General features: G+C 46.8%; 1 protein-coding gene across 2 annotated transcripts in view; it reads right to left on the bottom strand.

Annotated features, from left to right (window-relative positions):
- Positions 1-4,037: 4,037 nt before the first annotated feature.
- Positions 4,038-19,439, bottom strand: part of ANO7 (anoctamin 7) — a 58,574-nt gene continuing 43,172 nt past the window's right edge. Inside the window, exons 19-24 of one of the 2 annotated variants that reach the window (XM_077260386.1) lie at positions 9,939-10,075; positions 9,553-9,758; positions 9,337-9,479; positions 8,517-8,607; positions 7,497-7,656; positions 4,038-4,964 (exon numbers count right to left, since the gene is read on the bottom strand). In XM_077260386.1, the coding sequence (XP_077116501.1) occupies positions 4,924-4,964; positions 7,497-7,656; positions 8,517-8,607; positions 9,337-9,479; positions 9,553-9,758; positions 9,939-10,075 (778 nt within the window). In that variant the 3' untranslated portion in view covers positions 4,038-4,923. The remainder of the gene's footprint in view (positions 4,965-7,496; positions 7,657-8,516; positions 8,608-9,336; positions 9,480-9,552; positions 9,759-9,938; positions 10,076-19,439) is intronic. The other variant, XM_077260387.1, reaches the window with a different exon arrangement.

Raw genomic sequence — 19,439 nt, 5'->3', positions numbered from 1 at the left:
CAACAATAATGAGATTCCACCTCTCAGGTACACTTCAGAAATTAAAATCAACTGATTTGATGCCTTGGGGATGTAGCTTTCTCTTTCATGATCTTGCCATTGCTGCTGGTAGTCATATTGATAATCTAACTATAAACAATTTCCTGGGCAGCATGGTGGCTCAGTGGTTAGCAATGTTGTTGAAGTCATGGGTTCAACTCAGACAGAGCATGCTGAGATTCCACCTCTCAAGCACACTTTAAAAATTGAAGTGAGAGGCTGCAATGGGAACTAGTGTCTCTTTTCACAACCTTCTCATAGGTGTTCTCATAGGTGTTGCAAGTCATTTTCATGACTTAGCCAGTAAACAGCTCTTGGAGAGCACGGTGGCTGGGTGGTTATATTGGCAGTGGATTAATCTGTGTACAGTCCAGCTGTTCAACAGTGAAGATAGATTTATTCATGAACAAAGATAACACAGCTTACAACTGGTATTTCTTACAGCTCGGGATCTTAGCATCTCGTCTGCCAGCTTGTAAAGTGAAAGTAGAATGTGCTCCAGCTACACACAGTGTGAACAGTGAGCGGGAACGTCCTGGTAATCTTTTTTTTTTTTTAGAGAATGTATTATTGACAATATAACACTATTGTTGGAACAGAGACTCATGCACCAATAAACAGTAGTACATAGTAGTTGTAATATATGCAGTAATAAACATTATTCCCACAGGTTAGCATTGTAGGTTTCCATTGCTCAGGTTATTGGTTTAAATCTAAGCAAGAACAATAATTTTCTACAGTGAAGCATGGTTGGGGGCTCGGTAATGTCTACAGCGAGTCATGGACAGGGCTCAGTGATGTCTAACTAAAGCATGTTAGTGCTATGTGATGCCTATAGTGGCTCTTTGATGGTTAGAGTAAAGCACGTTGGAAGTGATGTTTATGGTGAAGAATGGCGAGTGCTAGGTGATGTGTACAGTGAAGGATGGCAGGGGATCGGTTATGTCTACAGTGAAGCATTGAGTTAGCTTTGATTTAAGAGTGAAGCACGATGGGAGCTTGATGATGTCTATGGTGAAGAATGGCGAGGGCTAGGTGAAGTCTACAATGAAGCATAGTGGAGGCACTGCGGTGTCTAAAGTGAAGTATGATGGGTTCTCGGTGATGCCTACAGTGAAGCACGGTGGGGTTCGGTGATGTCTGGAGTGAAGAATGGCGGGGGCTCAGTGTTGTGTGAAGTATAGTGGGGGCTCGGTGATGCCTACAGTGAAGCACGGTGGGGCTCGGTGATGTCTAGAGTGAAGCATGGTGGGGACGCAGTGATGTGTGAAGTGAAGCATGGTGGGGGCTCGAGGATGTCTACAGTGAAGCACGGTACTGCTAACTGATGCTTGTAGTGGCTCTTTGATGGTTAGAGTAAAGCACGATGGGAGCTCGGTGATGTCTATGGTGAAGAATGGCAATAGCTAGGTGAAGTCTACAGTGAAGCATAGTGGATGCACTGCGATGTCTGAAGTGAAGTATGGTGGGTTCTCGGTGATGCCTATAGTGAAGCACGGTGGGGCTCGGTGATGTCTTTAGTGAAGAATGACAGGGGCTCGGTGTTGTGTGAAGTATGGTGGGGGCTCAGTGATGCCTACAGTGAAGCATGGCGGGAACGCAGTGATGTCTAGAGTGAAGCATGGCGGGAACGCAGTGATGTGTGAAGTGAAGCTTGGTGGGGGCTCAGTGATGTGTGAAGTGAAGCATGGTGGGGCTCGGTGATGCCTACAGTGAAGCACGGTGGGGCTCGGTGATGTCTAGAGTGAAGCATGGCGGGAACGCAGTGATGTGTGAAGTGAAGCTTGGTGGGGGCTCAGTGATGTGTGAAGTGAAGCATGGTGGGGCTCGGTGATGCCTACAGTGAAGCACGGTGATGTCTAGAATGAAGCATGGCAGGTCCTCTGTGATTTCTTTAGTGAAGAATGGTAGGGGCAAGGTGAGGTCTACAGTGAAGTACAGCAGGGGCTCAGTGATGCTCTGAGGTTGAAAACCTGCAACTTGTGAAAGACAAGATGGATTTAATCAAGTATCAGGAAATCCTAGGAGAAAATGTAAATATGAGGAGCTGAAGCTCGGGTGTCATTGGACCTTCCAACAGGGCATTCATCCCATGCACCTCACTGTCCACGTAGGTTTCAGAAGTCCAGTAAAGTTTTGGATCAGCCGTCAAAGGCGGCTGCAGTAGAGCCAAAATCATTAGCAACCTGGAGGCCATTGCCCATGGGGACTGGGGTAAGATTGCTCACTACCGCTGCCAGTAGCTGGTGTCTGGCTATACATAATGTCTGCAGCAGGTTACAACAGCCAGAGAAGCTGTAGTAAGTACTAAAGACGCTCGTCATCAGAGATTAATAATTCTGAGACTGAAGCGGGGCTGTTACAACCTGCAACAGGATCAGAAGCAGCAAATTGGCCCTGAATGTGTGACAGGGTGTCAGCAGCGGATTAGGCTACTTTCACACTAGCGTCGGGCTCGGCCCGTCGCCGTGCCGAGGTCCCCGACGCTAGCGTTGTCCCCGCCGCACAACGGGGGCAGCGGATGCATTTTTCCCACGCATCCGCTGCCCCATTGTGATGTGCGGGGAAGTGCGGGGAGGTGGGGGCGGAGTTCCGGCCGCGCGGTCGGAAAAAGCGGACCGTCGGGAGCAAAAAACGTTACATGTAACGTTTTTTTTCCCGACGGTCCGCTAACACACGCCCAAGCGTCGCAAAACGGACGCGACGTTTTGCAATGCGTCGCTAATGCGTCGCTAATGTTAGTCTATGACGAAAAAACGTATCCAGCAAGAACTTTTGCTGGATGCGTATTTTCGGCAAAACGACGCATTTGCGACGTATTGCAGTTAACGCTAGTGTGAAAGTAGCCTTACCGTGATGTCTCACTCCGCGCGGCCAGCTGGGCGCTCTCGTACTGACGCCTCGGCCCCACAGTGGATTCCTCTCTATTGTCCTGAAAGTGGATTATTCCAGAAAAATGATCCAGATAAAATATCAGAACAAAACATAAGAAGTTATGAGCAAATGCAACCATCAACCCAAGGAGACCCCAACCAATCCTCGGTCCTAAGGGTACGGATGTCCGCCAACGCTGCAGCGACTGCTCACACAACGAGCAGAGAAATGGCGACTGCTACTCCAAGTCATTACCGAAGATCAGTAATAGAGCGTTACTCCAGATTGTTACTGCAGACTATTACCTCTGATCATTAAGGTGGCGGTCATGTTTTTTCGAAAACTGGGTTAAAAACTTTACTGTGATTGCAGAAAAAAAACAAACCTGACACAGATTGTTACTGAACATCATTACCGCCGATGGTTACCTCCATTACTGCAGGTCATTACGTCTGTTACCGGAGGTGGTTAACTCATTTACCGTAGCTCGTTAACTCCGTTACCGTAGATCATTACCGCAGGTTGTTACCTGTTACCGTAGCTCGCTACCTCCGTTACCGCAGATCTTGCCTGTTACTGGAGGTGGCTACCTCTGTTACCGTAGCACATTACCGCAGGTGGTTACCTCCTTTACCTAAGCTCGTTAACTCCGGTACTGTAGATCATTGCCGCAGGTGGTTACCTGTTACCGTAAGCTCGTTACCTCCGTTACCGCAGATCGTTACCTGTTACTGAAGGTGGTTACCTCTGTTACCGTAGCTCTTTACCGCAGGTGGTTACTTCTGTTACCGCAGATTGTTACCTCCGTTACCACAGACCGTTACCTCCTTTACCGCAGGCGGTTACCTCTGTTACTGCAGATCGTCACTTCTGTTACCTCAGACTGTTACCTTGTTTACCGCAGGTGGATACCTCTGTTACTGCAGATGGTTATCTCCATTACCGTAGCTCGTTACCTCCGATTCTTACCTTGGTGTCACTTTCTTTTCTGCACTTTTTTGGGATAGAAAATACGATTCTGTAAGTTTTGTGCCAAAATTGTATCAATGACTAAAGCAAAAAAAGAAAAGAAAGAGGCAACCTGGCGTAAATGCATAAATAAACACTTTTTCCACTTTTTTTTTAATTACTTTATTACATTTTATATTTGGTTGATAAATGAAATGACTGCGCATTAGTGAGCAGAACCTAGTATACCACACTGATCATTCTCCGCAGGTCCTGCCGATATCACAGGTCTCCGCCACCACGTCGTGTCGTGCGCTGGGGTCCGCTGCCTCATTGATGTGAGAAGGCTATACAGACAATGGAACATAATAGTTGTGGGTCATCCATTCATTAATTCCCTCTTCCCAAATAGGTGGAAACATTAGTTAAGGTTTCCCCTGACCACAAGGGACTACATACTGTACATATGTCAGATGGAGCAGTAGATCAGCCACAGCTCTGAGGTTCAGCGGGTGCTGAACAGCTCCCCTCATTCCCAGTTGCTCCTCGTGGGCGGAGCCTCTCAGTTGCTCCTTGTGGGCGGAGCCTCTCAGCGCGACCGCCTTCTACTTGGTTTTGTTTGGTATCTCCTGACATGCCCTGCTCTCACTATAAGTTGGCGTTTATATGTGTTTTTGGGTTGTGGTGGGGCAGGGAATTGGCACTGTCCAATAGTTTTCTTTTGAGATAATCTGTGCAGCTGCCTCAGGAACTAATGATGCGGATGACTGCCAATGTGTAATGTCTCTCTGTGCTTTGGGGGTGCGACTAGTGCGGTGTAGAAGCATCCGGCTGTGGCCGGTGATTGCCCGGATGATTACTATAAGGTCGTTGTGCTTTCTAATAATGAATCGCCATGAAATTAATCATGGACGTGATGACGATGAGCTCAGGGAGTGGGGGAAAGTGTCCTGTGCTTAGGCTGGAAGACTCCGGATGATCGGCGGTGCAGACGTCTGCGGATGCAGCCATGACTCCTCTATGATGCTACATGATCTCGGGGGAAGCCGTCCTCACCGCCAGTCAGATCTGGTCATTCAGGCGGCAGGGTGAAACGCAACTTGCTGTCAGGACAGAAAACAAGAAAAAGAAGAAAAGACTAGTGAAGGAAACGTAACGACTCCTACCAGCTCCTGAGACAACGGGCCGATACATTCAGCCAAGAGTCAATATAAAAGGGCCACTCTGCTCACAGATCGACATCTGCAGCAAGGTCCAGCCAGAGCTCCTCACCAGCGGCCAAAGTGGCCCCCATTACAGCCCGGCTTTCTAAAGGCCCATCCACACGGGAGAAAAATCAGCAAGTAAGCGCCATAAACATGGCACCAATAAGCTCCAGGTGGCGGAACAGCAAAAATTGTGCTCACTCGGTAATCGAACCCTCTATGCCAGGAGGACATAACTGTTCTAGGCAGCACATTGTCCCATATACAAACAGGATGTGCTGCCAACAATGTGCCAGCGGTATGGACACATCGTGTCACCCATCGTTCTGTCCACACACAGTGTATCCCGCACAGCGTATAGCGCCCTGTACCCACAGTGTATCCCGCATCGTGCCCTCAGTGTATCTCGTCTCGTGCCTTCAGCATATACCGCACCCCGTGTGCACAGAGGATGTGCTGAATCTGAAACTAATATACCGTAACTAAGAAAAATGATTGTTCTCAGAAACTAAATAACAATCTTGTAGTGAAGAGACCTAATGGTCGACAGATATCAGTGAGGTCACCCCGCGGCCTGCAGACTGCGGAGGTCTTGTCATCAGGTACAGTATAACAAAGTATGTGAAGAAACACAAATATAATATCAGCTCTCTGCTCTTCATACAGATTTGTGTTTGTTCAGCTCCTTTCTTCAACCTGATGACGAGACCTCCGCAGTCTGCAGGCCGCAGGGTGACCTCACTAAGATCTGTCGGCCATTCACTATAAGATGATTTTCTTTTTTCTGCCAATGAGAACAATCAATCTTTTTTCAGCTGTTGACAATGAAGCTGTCGCCATGGTCCTTCCTGAGGGTATATACGGTAAGTATGTGGTTAGTGAGGCTGCGGCTGTGTAACCGTGCAGATGTGAATGCGGCCATATTCAGGGACAATGTTTGGGGCCCACAACAGCTGATCTCTCCAGATTCGGGCACCTGTGAACAGACCCGGATGAGGAATGTGCGAGGGTGGGGAATGAGCTTCTATTATAGGATATGGAAAGTGAATGTTTAAATTCTCAAAAAACAAAAGAGGAGTCAGAGTGCGATGAGCGGAGCGCACAATGCGTCTTCAGAGTGCGCGGGACCCTGCAAAACGCTAGAGCTGAAGAGAATAGGATTAGCGGAATAATGCCGTCACCCGATGGTGCGCTCAGCATTCCTGCGTGCCGCGCTGCCTCGCTCGGCCCCATTGTCCATCCGTCCCTTCACATCTAATTTATGGTAATCTGTTTGTCCTAAAAGTGTCTATGAAAGCGGCAAACTGTGACGAGCAGAGTGCAGAAGTTCTGGACGACCCTCCATAATGACCCCTGTAAGATTTCTGCCCCTTTTTTTCACTATATGTAGTATATGAGGTGCCCTTTAATTTGTGGAAAATGAAATACATAAAACACCATATGCGTAAAGGGCCGGTCTACTGCACCACGTTATGGTTTTATTTTTAACTTTAAAAAAGAAAAAAAATCCTCACCAATTTGAAGATCTCTGCTTGCTAGGAAAGAATGGAAATCATTTATTGCTTCCATGAATGTACAGCTGGCTGGGGGTCTGGTACTGTGTGTCAGTGCAGGTTAGAGATGACAGTCTAATGTCCGAGACTGAAGAGGGACGTGTGCAGCTCACAGAGGATCGTCCACATTGTAACAAATCAGCAGCTGCGAGAACTATTACTGTAGAGTTTGTTATCCTCTAGATGCAGACCTCAGCGCTTGTAATCACTGTGAGCAAGCAGAGATCCTGAAAGCCGAGCCGTCGTCTACAAATTGACTAAACCTTTCTAGAAGAAGGGACCGGCCCTTTAAAAAAAAACACAAATCGCAGAATTCACAAAAGTGGCATTATGGCAGTAAAAAAATCCCAGAGAATATCAGTGGAGACACAAAAGTATCATCCGGGGTCCTGATGATGGATCTTCTCTGGGGGTGAAGCTACCGTGATGGACGCTGACAACATCGGACCGTCCACTTCTGTGAATTCCACGTCTCCGAATTTACTGGAGAGGGCACAAGTGTGGGTGACAGTGTCCACACTGAAGACGTTAGGCACGTTTATGTCTCGGGAATACTGAAATCCACAACAGGACTCAGCCGATTCCGGGAGACGGCGGAAGAACCCCCTCCAGGTGCAGAGAAGAGGGTCCTACATGACATTGACACAACCACAACACCACCACAATGTGTGATCCAACCACAACACCGTGACACCACCACAATGTGTGATACAACCATAATGTGACAACCACAATGTGCGAAACAACGATAACACCGTGACACCACCACAATGTGTGAAACAACCACTATATGTGACACAACCACAATGAGTGATCCAACCACAATCCACAAGGTTTGCCACACAACATTGAGACACACACGGTGCCGCTGACTGACCTGGAGAGCTGGAGGACGGACTCACCGTCATCAGTACCTCCTGGTTATCTGCCAACGCCTGCTTAGCTAAGTACCGCTCTCTCTTCACCTTTATCTCCACCGACTCTGGAATATCTGGGACCATCCAGTCTATACAACGCAGACTGAAGAAGACCACGTGCTAGAGGGGGAGACACAATATGGAATCAGAAGATCCAGAAGCTGCGTTTAGCGCCATTTTTTCAGCCAATGAATGAGCGTGGGCATAGTGATGACATAGGTCTTAGGGGAGTGAACGCCTATCGTCATGTTATCGCTTGTGCGCAGTAGGGATTTGGAATGTGCAATACGAAATTTTCTGTGAGAGAGAGAGAGAGAGAGAGAGAGAATTAAAAAAAAAAAAAAATTCCTTCATTGGGTTTCGTGTTCCGGCCGAAACCCGACTTTTCACGGTGGTCGGCCGATTTCACTCGACTCGACTTTTAAGATAGTCGGGTTTCACAAAACCCGACTCGACCCTAAAAAACTAAAGGTCGCTCAACCCTAATCCCCACAGCTGGTGCCCGATCCGTCCATGACTGTAGACCTCAAGGTCACAGTAGTCACAGGCCCCCGATTCATCGTTGTCTTTGCGGATTTCTTTTCTAGAGCTAAAAGTGTTTCTATCACTGGCCCCGATGTTTGCGTCGTATTCGTTATACTATTTGCGCTTTTTAAAGTCACCGTCACTTTTGTTTTTTGACTGACAAGGTGGCCTCGGAGTCTGGTATCCAGAGGCTTCAGCCTCATCACCACTGCCATCTGGAGCACAAGCCATCTAATCATTTGTTTGCAGGTGAACACTAATATACGATATGTTAAAGAATCTTTCAACTTTTTAGCTCTAATAAGGCCCCAAAAAAGGATAAAGTTAAGAGTAAAGGACATCTTTGATTTTGTGCAAAATTCATCAACCTGCATGAAGAATTTGGTGCAAAAAATCAGCAACACAGACAAAAAAGAAAAGTCACGTAAGAAATAAAGTGAGCGGCAGTGTCCAACCTCAAATGCAATAATGAATCCGAGCCGGACAGCGAGGAGCTTCCAGTAGAAGAGCGTGTACTTCCCATCCTCATCCCGGAAAGCTTTGTACCTGCAGGATAAAGAGCAGGATACTGGGGAGACAGGGAAATGTCTACAGCCCCACATATCGTAGAGAAGCATGGCTGCTTCTGAGACCTGCCAGTCACGGAGGTCACACACCCACCAGATTCAACCACACCCCACCCGGTCACCACCGCCCACCAGGCCCGCCTGCGCCAACACTACTTATCTGTCCCGACCCGCACTCCACCAGGCCCACCTTACTTATCTGTCCCCACCACGCCCACCCGCACTCCACCAGGGCCACCCTACTTATCTGTCCCCACCAGGCCCATCCGCACTCCACCAGGCCCACCCTACTTATCTGTCCCCACCAGGCCCACCCGCACTCCACCAGGCCCACCCGCGTCCATCTTATCTGTCCCCACCAGGCTCACCCACACTCTACCATGCTCTCCACCATGTCCACCCTACTTATCTGTCCCCACCAGGCCCATCCGCACTCCACAGGCCCACCCACGCCTACCTTACTTATCTGTCCCCACCAGCCTCACCCACACTCCACCAGCCCCCACCAGGCTCTCCCACACTCCACCAGGTCCACCCTACTTAACTGTCCCCACCAGGCCCACTCGCTCTCCACCAGCCTCACCTGCCCCAACCAGCACCCTCAAGCCTCCCCTGCCCCCACCAGGCTCACCCGCACTCCACCAGCCTCACCTGCCCACACCAGCCTCCCCTGCCCAGACCAGCCTCACCCGCACTCCCCCAGCCTCACCTGCACATGGTATGGTTTGCTGAAACATAGCTGTGTGGAGAGTAGGACAAGCTGAAATTTAAGTATCCCTCCAGGTGGCTGTCATACTCGTACTGGTAGAGGAGACGTGGGAGGAAGTCCGAGGTGAAGGCAATGAGGAAAGCCTGGAATGAGGAAAGATGGCCGTTGTCTGGATGATGGGACTTTGCATCACGTGTCTCCATGACTGGTACTTACATTAACTATAACTGAAAGCTGAGACAACGCCTCCAGAATCAGAAACCAGACCCCGATATGCTGCGCCCGCTCCGCCACTGGGCGCCGGTATTCACACACAAACTTCTGAGCATCAAGTCGAATTTCCACCCAGTTATTGAGTAGAGCAAATAGAGGAGCCAGGGGGAAGGCAGCCACAAAGATAGTGATGAAGCCAAACTGTATGACTGAGACAGAACCGGCTGGTCAGAGAATCCATAAGAGCACCCACCCACAGCGGGGTCTCTACTGTACAGTCAGAGGGGGCAATGTGACATGGCTGCTTATGGGCACGGCAGATGCCAACCGCACCAGTGCAGGCAGGTGACATTACCGCACCTGGCACAATGTGCCACCCTACTACTCACCCATCTCTAGGTACTCCTCGAAGAGACCCTCACATTCAATCAGCTCATAGTCCTCTTCCCAGCGCTGCGGTTCCTCCAAGATCTGGTCACCTCGCACCTTAGCCAGCTGCCTCCGCTGCCGCCAGGACTTCACCTTACTGTCAGATATATAATGGAGGGGCAGTATATAATGTATCACCGACACAGGACGTCACTACACTCCCTGACAGAAGTTATGTCGCTTATCCATGTTATGTAAATGAAAGCTTATAACCTGACGATAAATTCATCCATTGGTTGTATAAATTATTCTTTTGAAAGCCGAAACCCCCCGAAATGTGGTTTAGGTTAAGAAAATAAATTGGCATCAATGCAGAAATACTGATCATTTAATGGACACAGAATGGTCAGATTTTGGCAAGACAAACGTTTTGTCGCCCACAGATAGTAATGAGATATTCAAACAAATAATTAACTTAAAATACAAACATATGTTGCAGAACATTGGTGAATGAAGTTGTGGTGCTATTAGTCATATTTAATATTTTGTGTGACTTCCATGAGCTTGAAGGACTGCATCCATGTGGTTCATCAAGGGTTCATACAATTTATTAATGAAGTCAACAGGAATAGCACAGAATGCCGTCTTACATGCCTCCCAGAGTTCATCTAGATTCTTTGGTTTTGTCTTCCAAGCTTCCTCTTTCATCCTACCCCAAACACGCTCAATGATGTCCATGTCTGGTGACTGGGCTGGCCAGTACTTGAGCACCTTGATCTTTTTTGCCTGGAGGAACTTTGTAGTAGAGATGGATGTATGAGATGGAGCACCATCCTGCTGCAGAATTTGACCCCTTTTATGATTTGGAATACAAGAGGTAGCTAATACTTCTTGATATTTTAGGCTATTGATATTGCCTTCCACCTTGCAAATGTTTCGCACACCCCCATACTGAATGTAACCCCAGACCATGATCTTTCCACCACCAAATGTAACTGTTTTCTGGGTGTATTTTGGATCCATACGGGGTCCAGTAGGTCTCCTGCAGTATTTGCGGCGGCTGTGGTGTAATTCTACTGAAGATTCCTCAGAGAAATCCACCTTCTGCCACTTTTCCAGCGTCCATCTGTTTAGCAGGCTGTGGGACTTTGCAAATGCCACACGTTTTTTTATTTGCCTTTTGTTTAGTGCTGGCTTCTGGGCACTGATTCGACCATGGAGGCCATTTCGAGACAGAATCGTACAAACTGTGCTAGTTGACACAGGGACTTGAGGTGACCATGCCTGATGGAGCTCTGCTGCAGTGGAAGAGGGGTTTGCTTTGGATTTTCTAACCAACAAACGTTCCTCCTGAGCAGTTGTCTTGCGGGGTCTGCCAGACCTTGGCTTGTCAAACACATCTCCAGTCTCTTCAAATCTTTTTTTAATTCTTTGTACTTGACGCTGAGACACATTAAAGGTGCCAGCCACCTCTGCAGTGGATCTGGTCTTCAGCCTCTTGATAATCCAGGCTTTGGTTGCAGGGTGGAGTTTTGGCATGTTGTCAGAGCTCAAGTTGCAGTTCAAGTGAAGATCTGGGGTGCTGGGATTCTTTTTATACACATACACTAATTAACCGATCATTTACTGAGCACAGGTGAGGATGTAACCTAGGATTGGGTGCATTATATGACCAGGCGACAAAACTTTTGCCTTGCCAAAAACTGACCATTCTGTGTCCATTAACTGATCAATATTTCTGCATTGATGCCAATTTATTTTCTTAACCTAAACCACATTTTGGAGGGTTTCAGCTTTCAAAAGAATAATTTATACAACCAATGGATGAATTTAACATCAGCTTATAAGCTTTTATTTACATAACATGAATAAGCGACATAACTTCTGTCAGGGAGTGTATACTGTCACATATATAATGGAGGGGCAGTATATAATGTATCACCAACACAGGACGTCACTATACTGTCAGATATATAATGGAGGGGGCAGTATATAATGTATCACTGACACAGGACGTCACTATACTGTCAGATATATAATGGAGGGGGCAGTATATAATGTATCACCAACACAGGACGTCACTGCACTGTCAGAAATATAATGAAGGGGGCAGTATATAATGTATCACAGACACAGGACGTCACTATACTGTCAGATATATTATGGAGGGGGCAGTATATAATGTATCACCGACACAGGACGTCATTGTACTGTCAGAAAATAACGGAGGTGGCAGTGTATAATGTATCACTGACACAGGACGTCACTATACTGTCAGATATATAATGGAGGGGGCGGTATATAATGTATCACAGACACAGGACGTCACTATACTGTCAGATATATAATGGAGGGGGCAGTATATAATGTATCACAGACACAGGACGTCACTATACTGTCAGATATATAATGGAGGGGGCAGTATATAATGTATCACAGACATAGGACGTCACTATACTGTCAGATATATAATGGAGGGGGCAGTATATAATGTATCACCAACACAGGACGTCACTATACTATCAGAAATATAATGGAGAGGGCAGTATATAATATATCACCGACACAGGACATCACTATACTGTCAGAAAATAATGGAGGTGGCAGTGTATAATGTATCACTGACACAGGACGTCACTATACTGTCAGATATATAATGGAGGGGGCGGTTAATAATGTATCACCGACACAGGACGTCACTATACTGTCAGATATATAATGGAGGGGCAGTATATAATGTATCACTGACACAGGGTGTCGCGATAATGTAAAAATGTCATATTGTGAGTTTAGTTTCAGAAGGTTACATGGCTTTCCAGACACACGCTGCAGATTTGACCCCCCTTTCTCCCCCTCTGCATTCGCTCATATAAAGACAAAGCCCTATGGCAGACACTCTGTGCGACTTGATACCATTGTATGAACAGTTTATGGCTTTTAGCTGCAGCAGACAAATCTCCCTAAAACTACTCATTCCCTCCTCCCAACCAATACCAGCCCAAACTGGTATAGCCCTTTCGAAAGTGCATGAGATCATTTGTTCTATTATCGTGATATATATATGGGCACCGATCCGGGCTAGGGATATAAGAATTATATATTCCGGATGACCATCGCTAGATCTATCACTCACTGAAAGCACTAGCAGCTAAACGCAACGAGTGCAAAGTGTGGATTTCTTCGTAAGCGGTTCAGGTAATTACTCTGTGTGTACACTTAAAAGAATCCCCATGATGTGGGGCACATTCTGATCATTGTGTCTTTCTTATACGAGGTTCATACAGCGAGATATGCGTAAAAATAGTATTCATATTCTAAGTAAAGGGGAGGTGTCAGCCTCTAAGTGATGTCACCATAGGGGGAGAGCCTGGATTTTGGGCTAGGAATAACTTAGTGAGACAGCATTCATGCAGTGTCTTTTGTCCGGGATCCAGCTGCTATACAGAGGGGTGCTATGCATCTGGATATATGCTCACTCTTCCCCCCAGCACACAGCCAGTCAAGATGATACAATGACATAACGACCTGTAAGTGTTCTTTTAAATTTGAATCCCATTTTATTTTTAATTTGTATTGTACATATGATATTCTCTCCTTTATAATTTCTTTTTATACTTTGTAAACACTGCCTACCTTTTTTTGGAGTAATGGATAAAATTACTAGCTTGTCTCTCCATGCTCTAAACAAACTGTCGCATCCTCTGAAGTGAATTACGCTACTGTTATGTTAATGTACAATATGGCATATAATTTTCCCTTGTTATCACACACGCTGCATGTGGCCCCCCTCGCAGCATCTGCACTAGGGGATATCAGTCCCTGGCTCCTGTAACACTACACTCTCTCCTCACTCCTTCCTTTCCCCCCTCCTTCAGGAATGTTAATTAGCCCAGAGACGACTTTGTCTAAGAAACATCTACTTTTCCCTTTGTATGTATGGGAGATATTAAATAAGCCATAATGCGCCGCCAGCGTATAATATATTCCAGATACATATTCGGAACATGCTTTGGTATAGCTTCACAACGGGGCCTTTTGCTAGGGTCTGGCACCAAGAGAACCAGAGAAATTGATTTATCCTAAACAGAGTGGAATAGCTAGACCGAGTTTAGATTAATTAGAAAGCTAATTTTAATATAAGCTGAATGATGTGTGTGCTGTGACTCTGCTAGGTTCTCGAGCCCATTTAGGAGTGTTAGAAATTTCTTACCAAAATGTGCACCCTGGCAGCTAGAGGAGGGTGCAGGTAAACCAGCCCCTTTAGTGATGTCACAGCCTACAAGTATAAGTTACTGCCACTCAACCCAGCCTTTATTCTTGCCTGGGACATCACAACATCAAGACTCCCTGATGAATTGGGATATCTGGCTCCCCCCCACCAGCATGGTTAGCTAGGAACATCTAAGCAGCATGTGAGTGTTGTTCTTCTTTAATCCCTGTTTTTTTTATGCCATTGCTTGTACATACTTTGTCTCATATTGTAAAATCTTTATAGACCTTTTGTAAAACACTGCCTAATCTATTTGGAGTAAAAGTTAGTTACTAGCTTCGTTTTCCTTGCTTTAAAACGTACCCTAAGTCCTCTGAAGTTAATTACGCTACTAATTTGGGTTGGCTCGAACCCCTCTGAGAAATCTGAGCTGGTGGCAGCGAAGTGTGTTCTGGGCTAGGTGGGTGCCGCTGGCAGCGACGGAACAGGGTTTTATAAGCTATTGTCTGGCTGCGGCCTGAGCATTTATAATTCCCTCGTTGTAGTGTGCCTGCTAGCCAGTACACAGTGAAGCAGCCCATCCGGCGACTAATTATCCGAGGTGTAGTTCCCTGACTGACCTGAGGGTAAGGGGGGCGCCGGAGAGCTGCAAGTTCCAAAGTGGAACTGGAAAGCGGGATGTACATAAATCGCTGCAGTTCTTATTATACTGTAGCAGCAGTCGGATAACTAAAATAAGCCCCTGCGGTAAATTGATAGGTCAATAGCCTTGTTTGTGTTTTCATCACATTGTAGCAGTGGTGGGATAACTAAGATAAGCCCCCTGCACATGTGATAGCCGTGTGCTGGCCAAAGGTCACCCCCGATTTGTGACAGCTACTGATTTGGGTTGGCTCCGGACCCGTTAATCCTTGGAAAATCAGAGCTGGTGCCAGCATACTTAGTTCTGTGCGATTGGAAATCTTTGCAGCGACCGGCGGCGTTTAGGCTAGGTTCCCATTGCGTTAATGGGTGAGCGCTAACGGACAGCGCTGCACGGCGAAATTAACGCCGTGCAACGCGTCCGTTAGCGCTCCCATTGCCTGCAATGTTAAAGCGCATTGCTAGCGTGTCATTTTCGGCACGCGCTAGCGATGTGCCGTTCTTTTGTAGCGCGCCACGGACGCTGCTTGCAGCGTCCACGGCACGCCCGAGGTCTGTTCCCCGCTCTCGCAGATCGGGGATCTGCGCTAGCGGGAACGTTTAACGCGACCCCTTAAAAGAAACTGCGTTAGCGCAATCCGCTAGCGCTTAGCGCTAAACGGATTGCCCTAACGCAATGGGAACCTAGCCTTATAATTATTGTTCCCGCCTGAGTGGGAGTAGTTATATCGCCCTCGCTGCAGCTACCCAATAGCCAGTACATAGTAGGCAGCCCTTCTGGAGACTAATTACCCTAGGTGCAGTACCCTGTTGTGAAATTGGATTTTGGGCTCCCCCGGTGGCCACTGGTGGAATTGAACTGGTGTGCATCATCCCCTCTGTTCACCTGTTTCCATCAGGATGTGGGAGTCGCTATTTAACCTTGCTCCTCTGTCACTTCCATGCCGGTCAACATTGTAATCAGAAGCCTTTCTGTGCATGTTCCTGCTGCTAGACAACTCCCAGCTAAGTTGGACTTTAGTCCTCGTTTGTTTTTGCATTTTGTTCCAGTTCACAGCTGTAGTTTCGTTTCTGTGTCTGGAAAGCTCTTGTGATCTGAAATTGCCACTCTGATGTTATGAGTTAATACTAGAGTCTTAAAGTAATTTCAGGATGGTATTTTGATAGGGTTTTCAGCTGACCATGAAAGTGCCCTTTCTGTCTTCCTGCTATCTAGTAAGCGGACCTCAATTTTGCTAAACCTATTTTCATACTACGTTTGTCATTTCATCTAAAATCACCGCCAATATATGTGGGGGCCTCTGTCTGCCTATCGGGGAAATTTCTCTAGAGGTGAGCCAGGACTATATTTTCCTCTGCCAGGATTAGTTAGTCCTCCGGCCGGCGCTGGGCGTCTAGGGATAAAAAACGTAGGCAACGCTACCCGGCTACTGTTAGTTGTGCGGCAGGTTTAGTTCATGGTCAGTTTAGTTTCCATCCTTCCAAGAGCTAGTACTTATGTTTGCTGGGCTATGTTCTCTTGCCATTGAGAACCATAACAGTTTGACCGGCCCTAAAGGGTTAAATTAATTGACAGAGAAAGGAGAGAAAAGAGAAGTCTGCTGAAGATTTTTTTTTTTTTTTTTTTCCCCTTCCCTTCAGTTCTGAGTGTGCTTGTAATTGAATCTCTTGCAAGTCTGCCTATATTGCAGCCTTTCTCTCTCTCTCTCTCTCTCCTTCTAATCCTGGAATGGCTCTGTGTTCACCTGTTTAAAATGGATATTCAGAGTTTAGCTGCAGGTTTGAATAATCTCACCACGAAAGTTCAAAATTTACAAGATTTTGTTGTTCATGTTCCTATATCTGAACCCAGAATTCCTTTGCCTGAATTTTTCTCGGGGAATAGATCTTGCTTTCAAAATTTTAAAAATAATTGCAAGTTGTTTTTGTCCCTGAAATCTCGCTCTGCTGGAGATCCTGCTCAGCAGGTCAGGATTGTGATTTCCTTGCTCCGGGGCGACCCTCAGGATTGGGCTTTTGCATTGGCTCCAGGGGATCCTGCGTTGCTCAATGTGGATGCGTTTTTTCTGGCCTTGGGGTTGCTTTATGAGGAACCTCAGTTAGAGCTTCAGGCGGAAAAGGCCTTGATGTCCCTATCTCAGGGGCAAGACGAAGCTGAAATATACTGCCAGAAATTCCGTAAATGGGCTGTGCTTACTCAGTGGAATGAGTGCGCCCTGGCGGCGAATTTCAGAGAGGGTCTCTCTGATGCCATTAAGGATGTTATGGTGGGGTTCCCTGTGCCTGCGGGTCTGAATGAGTCCATGACAATGGCTATCCAGATCGATAGGCGTCTGCGGGAGCGCAAACCTGTGCACCATTTGGCGGTGTCTACTGAGAAGACGCCAGAGAATATGCAATGTGATAGAATTCTGTCCAGAAGTGAACGGCAGAATTTAAGACGAAAAAATGGGTTGTGCTTCTATTGCGGTGATTCAACTCATGTTATATCAGCATGCTCTAAGCGTACTAAGAAGCTTGATAAGTCTGTTTCAATTGGCACTTTACAGTCTAAGTTTATTCTATCTGTGACCCTGATTTGTTCTTTATCATCCATTACCGCGGATGCCTATGTCGACTCTGGCGCCGCTTTGAGTCTTATGGATTGGTCCTTTGCCAAACGCTGTGGGTATGATTTGGAGCCTCTTGAAACTCCTATACCCCTGAAGGGGATTGACTCCACCCCATTGGCTAGTAATAAACCACAATACTGGACACAAGTAACTATGCGGATTAATCCGGATCATCAGGAGATTATTCGCTTTCTTGTGCTGTATAACCTACATGATGTGTTGGTGCTTGGATTGCCATGGCTGCAATCTCATAACCCAGTCCTTGACTGGAAAGCTATGTCTGTGTTAAGCTGGGGATGTAAGGGGACGCATGGGGACGTACCTGTGGTTTCCATTTCATCATCTATTCCCTCTGAGATTCCTGAATTCTTGACTGAATTTCGTGACGTTTTTGAAGAACCTAAGCTTGGTTCATTACCTCCGCACCGGGAGTGCGATTGTGCCATAGATTTGATTCCGGGTAGTAAATACCCTAAGGGTCGTTTATTTAATCTGTCTGTGCCTGAACATGCTGCTATGCGAGAATATATAAAGGAGTCCTTGGAAAAGGGACATATTCGTCCTTCGTCATCTCCCTTAGGAGCCGGTTTTTTCTTTGTGGCTAAGAAAGATGGCTCTTTGAGACCGTGTATTGATTATCGGCTTTTGAATAAAATCACGGTTAAATATCAATATCCGTTGCCACTGCTGACTGATTTGTTTGCTCGCATAAAGGGGGCCAAGTGGTTCTCTAAGATAGATCTCCGTGGGGCGTATAATTTGGTGCGAATTAAGCAGGGGGATGAGTGGAAGACCGCATTTAATACGCCCGAGGGCCACTTTGAGTATTTGGTGATGCCTTTTGGTCTTTCAAATGCCCCTTCAGTCTTTCAGTCCTTTATGCATGACATTTTCCGTGATTATTTGGATAAATTTATGATTGTGTATCTGGATGATATTTTGATTTTTTCGGATGACTGGGACTCTCATGTCCAGCAGGTCAGGAGGGTTTTTCAGGTTTTGCGGTCTAATTCCTTGTGTGTGAAGGGTTCTAAGTGCGTTTTTGGGGTTCAAAAGATTTCCTTTTTGGGATATATTTTTTCCCCCTCTTCCATCGAGATGGATCCTGTCAAGGTTCAGGCTATTTGTGATTGGACGCAACCCTCTTCTCTTAAGAGTCTTCAGAAATTTTTGGGCTTTGCTAACTTTTATCGTCGATTTATTGCTGGTTTTTCTGATGTTGTTAAACCATTGACTGATTTGACTAAAAAGGGTGCTGATGTTGCTGATTGGTCCCCTGCTGCTGTGGAGGCCTTTCGGGAGCTTAAGCGCCGCTTTTCTTCCGCCCCTGTGTTGCGTCAGCCTGATGTTGCTCTTCCTTTTCAGGTTGAGGTCGACGCTTCTGAAATCGGAGCTGGGGCAGTTTTGTCGCAGAGAAGTTCCGATTGTTCCGTGATGAGACCTTGTGCCTTTTTCTCGCGTAAATTTTCGCCCGCCGAGCGGAATTATGATGTTGGGAATCGGGAGCTTTTGGCCATGAAGTGGGCTTTTGAGGAGTGGCGTCATTGGCTTGAGGGGGCTAGACATCAGGTGGTGGTATTGACTGACCACAAAAATCTAATTTATCTTGAGTCCGCCAGACGCCTGAATCCTAGACAGGCGCGCTGGTCGTTGTTTTTCTCTCGGTTTAATTTTGTGGTGTCCTACCTGCCGGGTTCTAAGAATGTTAAGGCGGATGCCCTTTCTAGGAGTTTTGAGCCTGACTCCCCTGGTAACTCTGAACCTACAGGTATCCTTAAGGATGGAGTGATATTGTCTGCCGTTTCTCCAGACCTGCGGCGGGCCTTGCAGGAGTTTCAGGCGGATAGACCTGATCGTTGCCCACCTGGTAGACTGTTTGTTCCTGATGATTGGACCAGTAAAGTCATTTCTGAGGTTCATTCTTCTGCGTTGACAGGTCATCCTGGAATCTTTGGTACCAGGGATTTGGTGGCAAGGTCCTTCTGGTGGCCTTCCCTGTCTCGAGATGTGCGAGGCTTTGTGCAGTCTTGTGACGTTTGTGCTCGGGCCAAGCCTTG

The sequence above is a fragment of the Ranitomeya variabilis genome, chromosome 4 (genome assembly GCF_051348905.1).
Source record: "Ranitomeya variabilis isolate aRanVar5 chromosome 4, aRanVar5.hap1, whole genome shotgun sequence".
NCBI classification, from domain to species: Eukaryota; Metazoa; Chordata; class Amphibia; order Anura; family Dendrobatidae; genus Ranitomeya; species Ranitomeya variabilis.
The sequence above is the reverse complement of the archived record's forward strand: the minus strand, read 5'-3'. Positions and strand labels throughout refer to the sequence as shown.